This window comes from Ictidomys tridecemlineatus, chromosome 4 (assembly GCF_052094955.1).
Source record: "Ictidomys tridecemlineatus isolate mIctTri1 chromosome 4, mIctTri1.hap1, whole genome shotgun sequence".
NCBI classification, from domain to species: domain Eukaryota; kingdom Metazoa; phylum Chordata; class Mammalia; order Rodentia; family Sciuridae; genus Ictidomys; species Ictidomys tridecemlineatus.
Window position 1 is genome coordinate 147,272,147 of NC_135480.1, and position 15,677 is coordinate 147,287,823.

Below are 15,677 nucleotides of genomic sequence, written 5' to 3' on the forward strand. Positions count from 1 at the left end.
CCAACTCTGTAATGGGTAGGGAGGGGATGTGTCCTGTGAGATCCTGACCTGGTCTAGGGACCCAAAGATCTTCCAGGGATTATCTTCACCTTGACCTGAATCTGATATTTCCAAATTTGATTGGTCCCAGCTGAGGGCATTCACCAAACACCTCAGGTACTTGGGTATCTTGGGGCAACATCTATAAACCTCCTTAACTTGACTGGCATTTCTAATTCTTTTCAGTATAATAGAGAAAGTTGGAGTACAATTTATAACAGTGACCTTCAAGAACAAGCTTAATAGAAAGTTTTAATTGCTAAATACAATAACGCATTTCACCTTGCAGTTTACCCTTGATTGTTTTTAAACTACTCCAAGTTACAACTCTTTTGTTTCTCCTGTAAAAACCCATATTTCACTGGAGTCTGAAAAAAATAGTAAGTACTTTTCTTTCTAAGCACACTGCATTCATTTTGATGGAGATGGGTAGAGGCAGTTCATCCTTGGGAATACAAACCCTGAGGTTGGACATAACATAGGGCTTTTGTGGCTGTTTTTTTTTTTTTTTAACACAAACACATCTTTATTTTTACATATTGAAGTTTCTTTCACATTCAAGCCAAAAATTTATTTGAAGCAATATAAATAGCAGGAGAGAGAATTTTTTTTTAAAAAAAACAATCTTGAGCATTATGGATTGTCTTTATGGCATAAGTATATGCATATGGAACAATTGAACCCAGACAATTAATAAAGCAGGAAAGAAGTATATAATGCATTTTTAGTTTACTTAAAACATTTTGAATCAACCACTCATGAGTTTCTAACAGTAGGTTTTAATATATGAACTAAATTAGAGGGGTAATAGATTTGTTCTTTGTCTTAGCTACAATTTGGGAAACATTTATGACCAGAAATGCATTCTGTCTTATATGCACAAATAAAGAGATCAAGGAAAAGATAGAATATGTAGGAAAACAAAATTAAGGATAGATTTAAAACACAAAATGCACCAAGTGAGAGGTTCATGTATTTGGTCTGAACCTCACTAGTGGGTAAAGGAGGAATACCTGAAATTAAATGGAAATTCTAATATTGATTATAATTCATATTTCTTTTCATTGTCCTACAGTCAAATTTTCACTAGCTGATAATTTGAGTTTATGAATTTGCATATCCAGTTATATCCTCTTTGATTTTTCCTGCCATTTAATCATTTTATTTTCAGTTAGCATCACTCTTCAGAAGTTAGTGAAAGAAAAAAGATATGAGTCATCCCAATTCATTTATTTTGTGGTTTAAAAAAAAAGTGTATATGTGTATTTTGTGGGGAGAGGTACAAGGATTTAGAACAGTTTGAAATATGATGAAGAGGATATTGAAATTTTGTGAGTTTAGTTATCAAAGTTGTCATTAAATTGTTTCCTGCACACTTCATATAAGCATCTTGTTAAGGCAGAATTTCAGGGAATATATAACATTTCTTAAAAGTGAATGTACTCCTGTAGTCAATTTTATGTATAAGAACTCAAGATCACAAACTTCATAAAATGGCTCTTGATTGGATAAACTGGAGCATGCCATTACTTAGAAATAACTGGACAGAATGCAAACCAATGAAAACATAGTTGTCAGTAATATAATAAATGTCAAATCAATATAATATTAATTTGCTATTGAAATTACAAAAGTTGCATTAACAGAAAAGCCTCACAAAAATTTATCACTAAAAATGCCTATAACAAAACTATGAGAAAATACAAGTGGATATGCAAGCTATGAAATATGTAAAATGTCTCTGCTGATAAATAGAATAAGGTGGTTTGTAAAAATAAAAGTTATACTGGTTTTTCTAAGATGGTGGATCACTTTCTTTTCTACAATATTCTTTGATATTTTGTGATTATTATATATAGAATTGATGGGAAAGAAATGCAAACCAAAGCTTTTATGTGAGAATTTTTTTTTACGGATTAATCGACTAATGTTTACCTTCAACTTATTTCCTTTTAAAATACATGTTTTTAAAGTCTAAATTTTACAGATTCATGAGTGATGTCTTCTTGCCATTAAAGTTTTCAGTTTGGGGGATAGTTTCCCATTAAAATGTAGATGGGAGAACTCAGCAATGTTCCTCTTTTTTTCCTTGTTTTTCTTAGGCATTGCTATAGGAGTCTTAGTTCGAGAATACAGCAAGCTCTCGAATCTGGAGAAATTCTACTTTGCTTTTCCTGGAGAAATTCTAATGAGGATGCTGAAACTCATCATTTTGCCATTAATTATATCCAGCATGATTACAGGTACCTTGATGTTCTCTATGATTCTTAAAGGAGTCCAGCAGAATCTATGTTGTTCTTTTCTAATTATGGAAAATTGGAATGCAGTAGAGGCATCACACAAATCACGCACTCATATACACTCCTCACTTGGAAAGTGTATATTTGCTTAGGTGAAAACATTTCCTTGGTGTCAGAGTGGTATGGTTTTGTCGTGGTTCTATTCCTCTAACACTGTCTCAAATCTTCATTTGTTCAACAAATGATGTCTTTTGAGGGGGATGTTATTTCAAATATATTGTAGATAAAACTCCATCTGGGGCACAGAAGGGGGAAAAGGCATATTTGGTCCCTGAAATGTCAGCTAGTGTCCTCAGGGAAAATGTGGTTGTCAATTTTGATCATGTTTTCAGTAATTCACTCATTTGTTTCCCAGCTGCAGCTGAGCTCTCTCAGCAGCTGCCTTTAGGGTTCCTCTGTTCCCTACTCCTCGCCTACTTCTGCTCCTCCACAGGACTCAGAATTTGCTACATACTTGTCCTGCAAATTTGCCAAGGGGCCAGCAGCCAAGTACTGTGGAAAAGACCTGAGTATGGGTTTGTACCATATTTTACAAGGCCAGCATTTTTAAACTTGTGACACAGTTGGATCTGAAAATGACTTTTCTCTTATTGGTCATTATATTGTAGGATTTCTTCAAAGAGCAGGAATTCCAAACCATAATTGAATACATAAATAAAGATTATTAAATGGTCTCTTTAGGTTTCTAATAAGCTAAGAACACCAAGGCCATTTACGAACAAAGAGAAGGGATCCTATAATATAATCCTGCAATATATCTCCTTATCTGGATAGAGACTAACCTGATTGACAAAAATGCCATTTATCTGGAAATGGTATGCTGCCGTATGCATTCCATCACTGCTTGTACTTATCTCAATTCTGGCAATTGAGAAAATGTGGCATGACATTAATCACTTCTGTTGTCAGCTTCAAAATCAAGGTTTATGTAACCATGCAATTAGGAGACTTGTACGTCCTCTTCTAGAACACTTTTCTCCACTGCCACTGAAAAGATCTGATCTTGTCCAAAACATTGGCCAGGAGGAAGGGAGGAATCTGCTGCATTCAGTAATTGCATTGTTTGAAAAGCTGCCACATTTGACCAATGAACTTCACAAGAGCGAAACTCCAGTCAGATTTGAGTCCCTTGGGAGCTTTGTTCATAAATGATCTTGGTGTTCTCAGCTTATGAGAAACCTAAAGAGAACATTTAATTATCTTTATTTATGTATTTAATTATGTTTTGAAATGCCTGAGTTCTTTCAAGCCTCACAGCCTCAGGAACAAATCAGCATATTAGTTGTTTCTCCCACATGATTTTTATTTTCGTATTATTGGAAGCATTTAAATTTGGAAGAATTTTGTATAAATATACAGATTTCTGGCTTTTTCTGGAAAAAATTAAGATCTAGATACACCATTCATACACACCAACAGCCATCAAGAGCCAAGAGACAGTGGTTCCATTTAATTGGAGGAAATACATTTGAGGATGCCACAGTCCCCACCATTCCATATTCCTAACACCCTGTCCACTTCTCTCTTTTATATTTGCTGACTGGTTCCTGTAGGCACTGCAGTTATGACACCTCAGAAATTTTCCCCATATCAAAGATTCTTGATCTTTTTTTTCTTTTTGTACTCTTTCAAGAGCAAAATGAGAATCTTGGATTCTCTCCTAAGGAAAATATTCACAATTGTACACATATAAGATATTTTGCATACTTTTACATATTTTGCACAAGATTCAAAAGCTGCCTGATGAGTGACATCATTTAATTTGTTTCTATTGGGAAAGTAAAGAAAGTTAATCCAAATTAAGCAGCCAACTCAAAACTCATGTAGTAATCCAGGTTCTAGAAGAAAAGGTAAAAATACATGTATGAATATACTAGTTCTATAATGTTGGTTGTTTGAAAATATGGGCTGTTGGGAATCACTTAGTGATATGTATTTCAGGCAGGCTGTTTTGTGTATAGCTCAGCTTTATAAATAATCTAGGGAAATAAATTATAATTCTCAGTACTTTAGTGACATAGCTCAGCTGTTTTTCAAAGCCATAGCACAGATCCTGGTAGGTTCTATACCTTTTCTTTACCAAATCCTCAGTAGCTAGTCAGGCACTAAAGAGAAAGAAAAACCACTACTCATTCTTTTGATGTGGAACAATGAAATGGTCAGAGATTCTAAGGACATGAGCAAAAGCAGAATAGGGAAAATGGTACCACTTTCATGTTTAAAATTGTCAGATTAAAGGGAAAAAGTGGCAGTACTAGTATTGACAATGACGTGGGAAAATTCATACACTTTCATTTCCCATCAATTTTGGAACAAACTTTCTGGAAAGGTGGTGTAGAACATGTTCTGATCTTTCCACCTGGTAATTCTACTTCATAGGATTTATCATAAAGAAATATGTGTACCTAAATTATCACAGATTTAGGTACAAGAATATTCATGGTAGCATTTTAAAAAATAATGGCAATAAATTATAAGCAATCTAAATATACGGTATACCCATAAGTTAGGATACTGTGCGACAATTAAAAACCTGCTTGGATACATATTTGATGACAAGTGGAAATTTTCCTAATACGCGCCCAGTGGAAGGATAAAACAAATTACACAACATGATGTATAAAAGCCAGGCTTTTGTAAAATATGTATACATTTTTAAAAGTTGGGTTAAAACCAATAGGTTAACAATGGTTCAATCTGGATAGTAAGAAAACATGATTCATTGAACTTTCATTACATTTTCAAGGTGAACATGTGTTATTCTGTTTGTCTTGTTTTGTGTTTTCCCCTTTCTTTTGTTTAATGGCAGAAAGTGGGATGAATTCTACTCTGTGCTCCTCAGACTTTGCCTCTGGTAGTTTCCCTACTCCTCTTCTCCCAGCTCTGCTCCCTGTTCCTGCCAGCTCAGTGCCCCTTTTAGCCCGGTGTGCAGGTCATTCACCCTAGCCCTGCAGCATCATTCCATTTCCCCACCCAGATGATGGCATGGAGAATTCACAGGAAGGGCAGTTTTCACATTGCAAAAGCCTTGGAAAACCCAGCAGGTCACTAGCCAAAGGAGGATGTTGTGGAAGCTATGCAGATTGAATGTATCCCTCAGGAATACATGAATTAGAGGAATAAATACCGCTATCACTGAGACCCAAGACTAATAATTTGTGCTCCTGAATATTCCTTGCCAAATTAACAGGTAAAAAAAAAAGGGCCATGAAAGCCTCTGGTGACATAAAAATGCTTATTACTTTATAGCTTTTTTTTTAATAGGACGATAGTTTTTTAAAATAGGATGATAGTTTTTAAACAGGATAATTTATAAGAAGATGATGTTAAGAAACTATCTTAATCAGGTAAATTTGAATATAGGCTTGATATTAGATGATATCAAAGATCTCTGATCATTTTGTTAGAGATGATAATGGCATAGAGTTAATTAAGGAAAATGTTCTTTTTTAAAAAATGCATGTGGAATTATGTGGGGATGAAATAACATAATGTCTCATATTTGCTTTAAAATAGAAGAATGTAAAAGAGAAGGCACACTTAATATAATCTGAAGGCATTTTCAGAGACAGACAGATAGTGGGGGCACTAACAGAATCTTCTCCATGACTTACCATCAGCTGGTAAAAAAAAAAAACTCACCTTTCTGCCATGGTGAGGATGATCTGTGTTTGGGCCCTTTTAACATTTAGGTTTCTAAGCTGTATTTACGTCAAACCACCAGCAAAACAAAAAGAGGAGGTGGCTTGTATGCCTGAGTACTGTGACTCTGGAAAAATACTGGCCCAGGTCTTAGTAGCCATTGAGTTTCAATTCAAGTCATAGTACCCTAATTATTCCATTTGGTGGGGCAGGGGAGGGGTGGGTACTGGGGATTGAACTCAGGGACACTCAACCACTGAGCCACATCCCCAGCCCTATTTTGTATTTTATTTAGAAACAGAGTCTCACTGAGTTACTTAGTGTCTTTTGCTGAGGCTGGCTTTGAACTCAGGATCCTCTTGCCTCGGCTCCCTGAGCTGCAGGGATTAAAGGTATGTGCCACTGTGCCAGTGCCCAGCATAGTACCCCAGTTCTGATGACCAGAGCCTCTTGTGACCAGCACAGGAACAGAAGAGCCCCTCCAGTCCCACTCCAAGATTCCTCTGCATATGCCCCTGCTCTTAGCCATACTCTTCCATTCACACTGCCTGGGCCGGAAGTGCTCCAGGGCACTACGGCGCCCCCTGGTGTCTGCTGTGATTGTCACACCTCTCTGTTCATTCTTAAAAAGGAGCAACTGCTTAATTCTCTATGGTGTGGGTAAGGGCAGACTGTTACATAGACCAGAGAATTACTCAAGGTTTGGGGGTGACCAAAAGCAGATGAAAAACAAATGGAGACATCCAGCTGCTCCCTGAAAAGGATCTTCCAAAGGTCCTAGAGTTCCTTAACAGGGATACCCTCTGTTTAGTTGCCAACCTGCCTCCAGGAAGCTGGTGCAGTTTATGTCTCCAGCCAAGCACTGCTGCACCCCAGGCCCCAGCACCTGACACCAGGTTCTAAGAAGGAAGAGCTTCACTATCACATAGGTCTTCCTGTCCTGACCCAAATGCAATTATTTCCTCTAAAGCTTGCCATTGTGGAATACCTACTCCAGAGAAAACCTTGCAGGCCCAAGGGGTAGGTCTTACCTTATGGGCTCCATCAGGGAACATAGGTAGAATTGGCACACTAGTTGTACCTTTTGGGTTATTGCCTTCCCATCCAGCCCATAGAACTTGGAGTCTGACCAGGTCAGGATGAGCCAAGTCCATGCTGGTTCCTGTGGACATTTCCTCCTGCAGAGAAGAGAAGCTCGTTCCTAACCATTCCTGTGACATCTCAGTCTGGATTTCCTGCAAATGCCTACTCAGACTCAAGAAGCAGCTCAGTGTATTCCAAGTTCATACCAAGCCAAGAAAACTCTCTCCTTTCCCCACACTCCCCTCTCAGGCCACTTTTTGTGGACGGATTCTACTTCCTGGGCAAATCACATTTAGATATCAGAAGAAACCATTTACCTTCCATGTATCAAGGACTTTACATTCCCCAAAAGAACATTAGTTGGGTGATTGAATCTACATTTGTGGGGAACTTCTTCAAAGATAAAGTTAAGGACTGGGATTGTAGCTCAGTGGTGGAGTGCTTTTAGCACCACATAAAAATAAATAAATTTTTAAAATAAAAGTATTGTGTCCATCTACCACTAACAACAACAACAATAAAAGATAAAGTTAAGGCCCAACCCTCAGAAGATTAAAAAAATAAAAATTCTCCAGACTTTTAAATGCTAGTTACTTCAGCTTCTACATCAGGATCTCAAAGTTTTTAGGTCTTGACCTTAACCTTAAGGGCAAAAGTTTTCCACTACTTTCTAGCCAAAGGAAAAAAATGTTTAAAGCTTTATAAAAGCTTAGACCTAAAAGAGTATTTATTCAGTAACAGATGTAGAATACATATGTGAGTGGTTACCTTTCAAACAGAGGTCACTAAAGTTTCTCCATAAGGAGCAAAACAGTAAATGCTTCAGGCTTTTGAGGCCATTCATTTTCTGTCCAGTTTCCTAACTCTGGTTACCATGGGAAAACAGCCCCTGACAATATGTAGATGATGTTGATTGGCTGGGTGCCAGTAAAACATTTATTTACCAAAACATGAGGCCCCTGATGCACATGAAAGACAAGACTGGATCCTGATTCTCTAAAAACAATCTAATTGAGATTAAATCCATGTGGCAAAATAAACCACAGCACTGAACATGAGTATAAATGCCCTGGAGAGATACAAAGAAATAAAGAGGATGGAGAAGAATAAAATGAAATGGGCCAGAGATTCTGAAGACCCTTATTTTAAAATTCAGGCTTTGCAAGAGATGACACACTTGGATTGTTTGGGCTGGGAAAGGCATTGGTTGAGGCTGTGTATTCATTTACTCAAAGGCAGCTGTGTACCTGGAAATGATCCCACATCCGCCAGTGGAAAGAACCATGCCATGTGCCTCCCTGAAACAGGGTTCAGTTTTAGTCAGAAAAACATTTATTAATAACAACTGTATGAAAACTAACAGAAAACCACCTATCAACCATCTGGTCATGGAGCACAGTCTTCCAATAGCCAGGTACAGGAATCTTCTTGTTGGCAAGAAGACACCAGAGTTGCACATATCACGTGGCTATCCAACTTGCTGTTAATTATAAGCCACTGCTTGTAAACATAGGTATCTAGGAGCTGTAATGCCAACTTCAGCTGTGGAAGTTGCACTCTTTCTTGAAACTGTCATTGTCTGTTATATAGTTCATTTTTTATGAAAATTATCACTTCAAGGTTCTTTATAAAACTCCACCCTGGGGAAGGTTGTGGCCTAATACTGCAACACCTGGAAGCAGTTGTCTCTTCCTGCCTTGTAAGTGCCCCCTGGCCCTATCCCCAGCCTTATTTGGGAACCAGGAAAATAAGGTAAGTTAAGCAGTTTTTTTCACATGAGTTAAACCTTTCCCTAAGATCATCAAGATGTGTGTTGAATAAGAACACACTTATTAAATCCAAGGGACTTATATTAATTTGATTTCTGTAATGCTTCCCCCCCCACACACACCAAAGACAAAAGGAACATAAAGTGTAAAAGAAGTAAAGTTTCCTTAATGGTTGTGCCATTTGCCCAGTAATAACATGAAAAGTGGCAGGGGGTAAACATGCCCTGCTTCAGTCTCTCCCTGAGACTGTGAAGCCCAAGAGTCAACCATGAATGAGCTTTCTTATGCCTAAACTGCTACTTGACTAGTTTGCAGCCCTGTTTTTACTATAAGATAACCCAGTTGTGTTTCTTTAAAAAGGAGAGAGAAACCCAGCAGGGATTTGAATGATCCTCCAGTGTGTTGAATGCATAGACCTAGGAGACTTCATTCATTCATTCCATCTTCAATGAGCCAGGCTGTATGCTAGGCATGCAAGACAGTAAATTAAATCCTATCCTAGCAAGAAAGAGAGACTGTATTACAATGCTATGTGGTAAGTGCTTTGTGGGAATGAGAGCAGTGGAAGGAACAGAGAGGTGGGATTTTGAAGGAAAGATAGGAATCAAGAGAAAGGAAAAAGGATATTCCAGACGGAAGAAAATGGCTGAATGCATACCATCTGGGAAAGCAGTGAGATTTAATTGATGTACTAGAAACACAGGGAGGAGGAATGGGATAGAAGAGTGAGCATGTGGCTTCACTGGCTTTGTGTGGACTTGAGCCTATAGGCACAGGGAAGTTATAGCAGTGACTGCCACTTGTGCCATTTTCTACAAAGGGACACCCTGAATAAGCTTCAGGTGGGAAAGTGTTCATCATAGAAGCGCAGGAGCATCTAGTGGTTAAGAGTACAAACCCACACTACCTGGGTTTGAATCCTGATTGTGCCATTTACCAGCCTGGAAACCATGCATGAGTTACTTAATGTGTCCTCACTCTCAATTAGGAGTAATACTAGTTTTGTGTAATAACGCATCTAGAATACTATATAATTTTTTATTTACTTCTTTTTGTCCACTGTCAAAAGTTTCTGGAAAATCCCCGAATTGGCACCAGGAGCTACAAGTTTCAAATTAGGATTTAGCTACATACATGTGAGGCACCAAATGCCTTAATTCAGGAAATGAAAACAATATAAAAAAGACTTGATCTTTTTTATAACAGTTTGTGAAGTTCACCAGCATACAAGAAGCTTCTGCCTAGAAGCTTTAGCTACCAATTTTATAGGATAAGGAAAAGCAAAACGTCAAATAATGATAATAATAATTATGTTGTGGCAGAAAAACAGAAACCTCCCATTGAGCCTTAAGCTGGCTGCTGATGTCAAAGCATTCATGAACTTTAGAGAACAGTTAAATACCTCGAATCCTCTGGGGTGTGTTTAATGTTTTTATTGAACAATAAGCCTCCTAAAAATGTTATGGGATTTTCTGAACAATTGGTCCCAAATCTAAATACCACAACACTCCATGGTATTAAAAAATGTTAAAACAGCCCACGGTCTACCAAAGAACCAAGAGACCAGCCACTGCTTCTTGACACATGTTTTGAACATCAAATGTGGACAGTGGCTATAAAGTGACCTTGCTTGATTCTGCCCAAGAACTGGTTTATTTTGTTTACTTCAAAGATTAGTCTAGGGTGATGATATCACCTATTTTAAGGAAGTTCTTTATATTAATGTCTCTAAGAAATAAAGATGTATAGGTGAAGTGTGCATAGAAATATGTTTTGCATACTCCCCTCTGCCTTTTCTCTTGCCTTTTAATCTCCCAGGGATATTAATCCAGGCTGTCAGATTTCCCTGTGCCCTGGACTAACAAAGTGAGATCATATCCAGCCTTGTTTTCTCCAGGGAATTAAAAAATTTTTTTTCATAGTTCAAAAATCATGAACTTGTTTGTTGACTCCTTGTAACAACCCTGTGAAGTAGTGGAGTAGGTGGGGTCCTATCTGCATCTTTAAGGATAAGGAAACAAGAGGTTGGAGAGGGATTAAGCCACTTTTCTAAGATCACACAGATCATAAGGGCAACACCTGGGCCTGATGAATTCCACACTGGAACATTCTGCTGCCCAGGGGCCAGAGCCTGGGAGATAAATCTCAGCTAGGCAACGATATATGTGTAACCACATTATTTATTCAATCAACATGTCTGATGTGCTGGGCACCAGGTATACATTGGTGGACAAAGAGATATCTAGGTTTCCTGACTTCATGGAGCTTACCATCTAGTGAGAAATACAGATGTTAAATAATGAGCTCACTGATGAAAAATTATGAAACATGATATGCACAGGACTCCAAGCAAGAAAATCAAGGCCTGCACTCAGAGATGTACCTTAAAAAAAGATCTTAAAAGCCAAATGAAGAGTAGAGTAAAGCAACTCAGGCAGAGGAAAGAGCCTGTACAGAGGCCTGGAGGTGGGAAGGGCATGGATTACTCTAGAAGAGGGATGGGAAGTGATGGGTGGGCAGTTGGTGCATGTTGGGCCTGGAAAGGCAGATAGGTTCTCATTTGCTGGGTGAGAATTTTCTCTTTTATCTTCGGTGCCATTGGAGGTTTATACCAGAGTATAAAACGACTTCATTTATATATTCAGAAGATCTCTTTAGTTATTATATAGTGAAGGAATGAAAGGCGGGGGATAAGTTCGGGTCTGTTGTGCCTTTCATTGCTCAGTGACATGCATCATATTGATCATTCATTCTGTAATATTGGGGACTGCTTGCCTAGCACTAGTCTATGCACTGTCCCAGGCATGCTATAGACACTAATTCTAATCCTCACGACAGCTGTGCAAGCAGAGGTTGTTCACTTTGCTCCTCACCATCATCCTTAAAGAGGGGTAGGCATTTAAAATCTCCACTGTGTCAATGAGGAAACTGAGTCTGGGAGGAGAAGGCTGGGATTTGAGCCCAATCTGTCCCAGCAAAGCCCATGCTTGTTTATCTCTATGCAGGTGGACTCCCCTGGAGATAGATAGGAGTCGTCCACATAGCAGGCTCTAACTCCTATGCAACTCTGAGATTCTTGAACGTTGTGTCCATTCAAAATTGTGAAGCACCATCAAATGACAGACTAAAAAGCTTCCCAATGACAAAGCTAATTTTGATACCTTAACTGCAAGATGGATAGGGAATGTCATGAAAACTTTGTTCTCCTGTGGGAGGCAGCTTCATCAGAGGGCTTTCTGACGAGTCTTTTGCTCTTGGATGTTTATTTTTAAAACTTGCTATTGTTTGGCCCAGGCACTGCTTCCTTTGCAGTGTTTTTATAAAAAGTTCAGATGATTACTGCTTTGGCCAAGAGCCAACATCCCAGCTCTTCAGAGCCTCCTCCTGGGGTAAAGAAAGCAAATGCTTTTTCCTAAAATAAAGCAGGGTACCCCCCACTTCCAAGGACAACCATGGATCTTATCCCTGTTTCTAGGCCATAGCCCAACTCAGAACTGTCCTGGTTCAAAGGATGATCCTGGCCTTATTGGTAACTGGAGTCCTGTGCATTTTTTTTCTGTCTAATTCAGGTGTTCCATCAAGTCTCACCTGCTCCATCAAGTCTCACCTGATCCTCAGAAAGTCCACAGAACCTATTCTGTACACCAGGGCTTCACAAAATATCTGGTTCTTAAACTAGATGAGAAAATCCTGTTTTTAAAATTTCTAATCTGTCACAGATCAGCTGCCTTTATAAACTATAATAAAAACAATTTACCAGAAAAATGATACAAAAAAGACATATAAAACTCTAGCCTTATTTTTTTTATTATTGCAGTCAACAGGATCATTACTGTAAATGCTTTTCAACACTTGTGTTAATGTCTGTGCAGATCCTCTTGCACCTGCTTTGTGATGGATGAACACACAGTCTATTATCATTTGTCAGTTCCGGTGGAACAGCCATTAGCTCCCAGGAGGAAGGAGTTTCTGGAACTATAAATCGAGGAGGTCCCCTAGATTTCTCCAGGCACCATGCCTGAGAGCAGGAAACCCAGGTGGATGTTGAGAGTAAAACCCAGCATAAGGTAGGGCTACGTTTTAGCCATGTGGACATGCTGTCCTGCCTATCTCTGCTTAGGGATGGAGAGGCACCACTTTCAGAGCCTGATCCCTGGATTATAGTGCCATGTGCATGGCAAATATTCACTAAGCTTGACCACTAGTTCCCAGTGTGGCAATATCACCCTAAAGGCAGCAAAAGCTGATTTGAAGTGAGCAGCAGGGTCACGGGAGGGGAGGGATTTTATTCTATGTAAAAAGCAAATGTAGTCATTTAGTACATAAACACATAATTTGTGGTACTAAAATTTCATGAAGGTGGTTATTAAGGGGAAAATGTCTAAAACTTTGTGGGAGGGAGATGAACCATAATAAAGAAAAACAAGTTGAGAGACACAAAGATGTTAAGCATGTTTTCACCCAGAAGCTTTTGGCAAGTGTTTTTCTTGGCTACCTTAAGAACCCAACGTAACCACTATGTACAAGTGATTCTAAGGAGGCTACCTGCTGAGTTCTACTTTTCTGACATACAAATAGACTTTTAGAATGGACTCAGTTGATAAAAGGAAGATGACCTATAAAAAGTGTAGCTCTCCCCATCATGTGGAAAGCTTGACATGAAAACATTCATAAAGTGCTTTATTGAATGTTCTGGAGACCCAGAGAAGAATAAGCATCAGGCTTTGGAGCAATATGGCACCATGGGCCCAGAGATTGTGTCTTATCTCTTCCTCTCCCTGCCCTTATGTTGGCAAGGTCAGGAGGCTTCACCAAATTTCATAATGGAGTTAAACTTGAGCTGTTCATTCAGTATTGTTGAGCACCTACTAAATGCTGAACACTCCAGTAAGGTCTAAAGATTGAGCTGTCTAATGTGATAGCTGTTAGTTGTATGTGGCTATTTCAGTTGAAATTAATTTAAATTAAAATTGAAATACAATTCCTATGGCACAGTAGCCACTTTTCAATTGCTCACTAGCCTTATGTAGTATGTGGCTACTTCGATGGATGGCACAAATACAGAGCATCTCCACATCCCAGGAAGTATCACTGGATAGCACCAGTCTAGAATTTTGCAGCACATGAATGAAACCACAGTGGCATAGTGGTTAAGAATATGGTCTTCGGGGTCAAACCAGGACTGGGATCCCAGCTTCACCACTGACCTCCCCAGCTTTATATTCATGGTGATTACTTAGCCTTTCTCAGCCACAACTTTCTCCTCTGTAAAGAGGATAATAATAATGCCTGTCTCTGAGGATTACAATGTGAATTAAAGAAGTTGACTGAGTAATATGCAGTCAGTATAGTGGCTTCTGCCATCATTATTATCATATTTTGTTATAATTATCATCATCATCATCATCACCATCATTGTTGGCAGGTGGGGTGTTCAGACCATCCAGACAGACATTCATAGTTATTAAGTTCTGAAATGTTCTATTATATAGGGTTTCAAAGGCTAGGCTGTTTTCCTTGTATATGTCCCTTCCCTCTATAGTGCTAGTCACCATATCCCCAAGAATGCATTATAAATCATCCAAGAGTCTGGATTTAGGGTGCTGCTCTGCCCCACAACCAATACTAATGACTGGAGAAGTAGAAGTGTAACTGTAAGAGCATAGATAAGTACAGAGTTTTCTGCTATATCCAGGAATACTGGAGGCATGAGATAGATGAGAGGAATGGGAAGTCAAGCCCTTACTAACAGTGACTACAAGATAGTTGCCGTGCTCCTGCTGAGAGGAGCTGATTGACTGCTCCAGGAGGTATTTGCCTAGATATTTCCACCAAGAAGCTCATTATTCTGAAGGCTTTTATTGCCAGCTGAGTCCTGAAGTACAATCGGAAGCACCAGCCCATGGCCAAATCATTAAGACAAATTAAGACATATTAACATATGCTGGAAACAATTACCCACATAGATTTAATTTGTTTCACTGCTGGAAGAAAGTCCTAAGAGGGTACCAAACACATATCAGGGAATGGTTCCATAACTACCCTGTGAATCTGTCACTTATCAGCCCTTTAGGGGCTGGAACATGCTTAAATTGGACATCTACCAAAGAAGGACAGTATATCTGAAAATACATCTTACATGAAGTCAGGATTACAGGTGCTTCTATAGTTTACATAGGATTGTGTTAAAGTGATGAGTTTCTTGTTTCTTTTTAACCTACCCTTATTTTTGTAAATAATTATAATTGTCAAAATAATAGACTGAGGGGCTGGCAAGCCCAAGGCACTGAGTTCAATCCTTAGCACCACATAAATGTAAAATGAAGATATTGAGAATAAATATTTTAAAAAAAATAATAGACTGAGCTCTAAAATGAAATAGGCACATTTTATAACCATATAGTATTAAAAATCATAAAATAACAAACATATTTACATTATTGTTTGCTGTTTATTAGAGAAATCTAAATTAAAAATGAGATTGTTGGTTCTTTTTGTGAATTGTGGCCTTCAGCTTATTATTGTTGTTCTTTGCATAAGTGTCATTTTTCAATGCCTTACTGTCAGGAAAGAAGTTCCCCTCAGCACACCAAATTCCATTTTTCCCAAACAAGGAGAATAGACTATCATCAAGGATATTCTAGGATGTGACTCTTGTAACATGCCTGTCATTTGTGATTGCGAAACCTTGTCCTGGAGGTTGCTGAATGGCCCTTTAACAACTTCCTGGGTAGCTGCTAAAGAGGCCAGGGCTCCCTCTCTTAAAATATTAACTTCCAGAAGAGTAATCAAACCCAAGGAATAGGGTGTGTAAAGTGAGAAATTACTTAGATCTGTCATCATA

General features: G+C 38.6%; 1 protein-coding gene across 2 annotated transcripts in view; it reads left to right on the forward strand.

The window, feature by feature from the left end:
* The window catches only part of Slc1a1 (solute carrier family 1 member 1), a 77,285-nt gene that overhangs the window by 38,280 nt on the left and 23,328 nt on the right, over positions 1–15,677 (forward strand). For both annotated transcript variants that reach the window (XM_078047599.1, XM_005324068.5), the window contains exon 2: positions 2,142–2,282. In XM_078047599.1, coding sequence (XP_077903725.1) covers positions 2,142–2,282 — 141 coding nt within the window. The remainder of the gene's footprint in view (positions 1–2,141; positions 2,283–15,677) is intronic.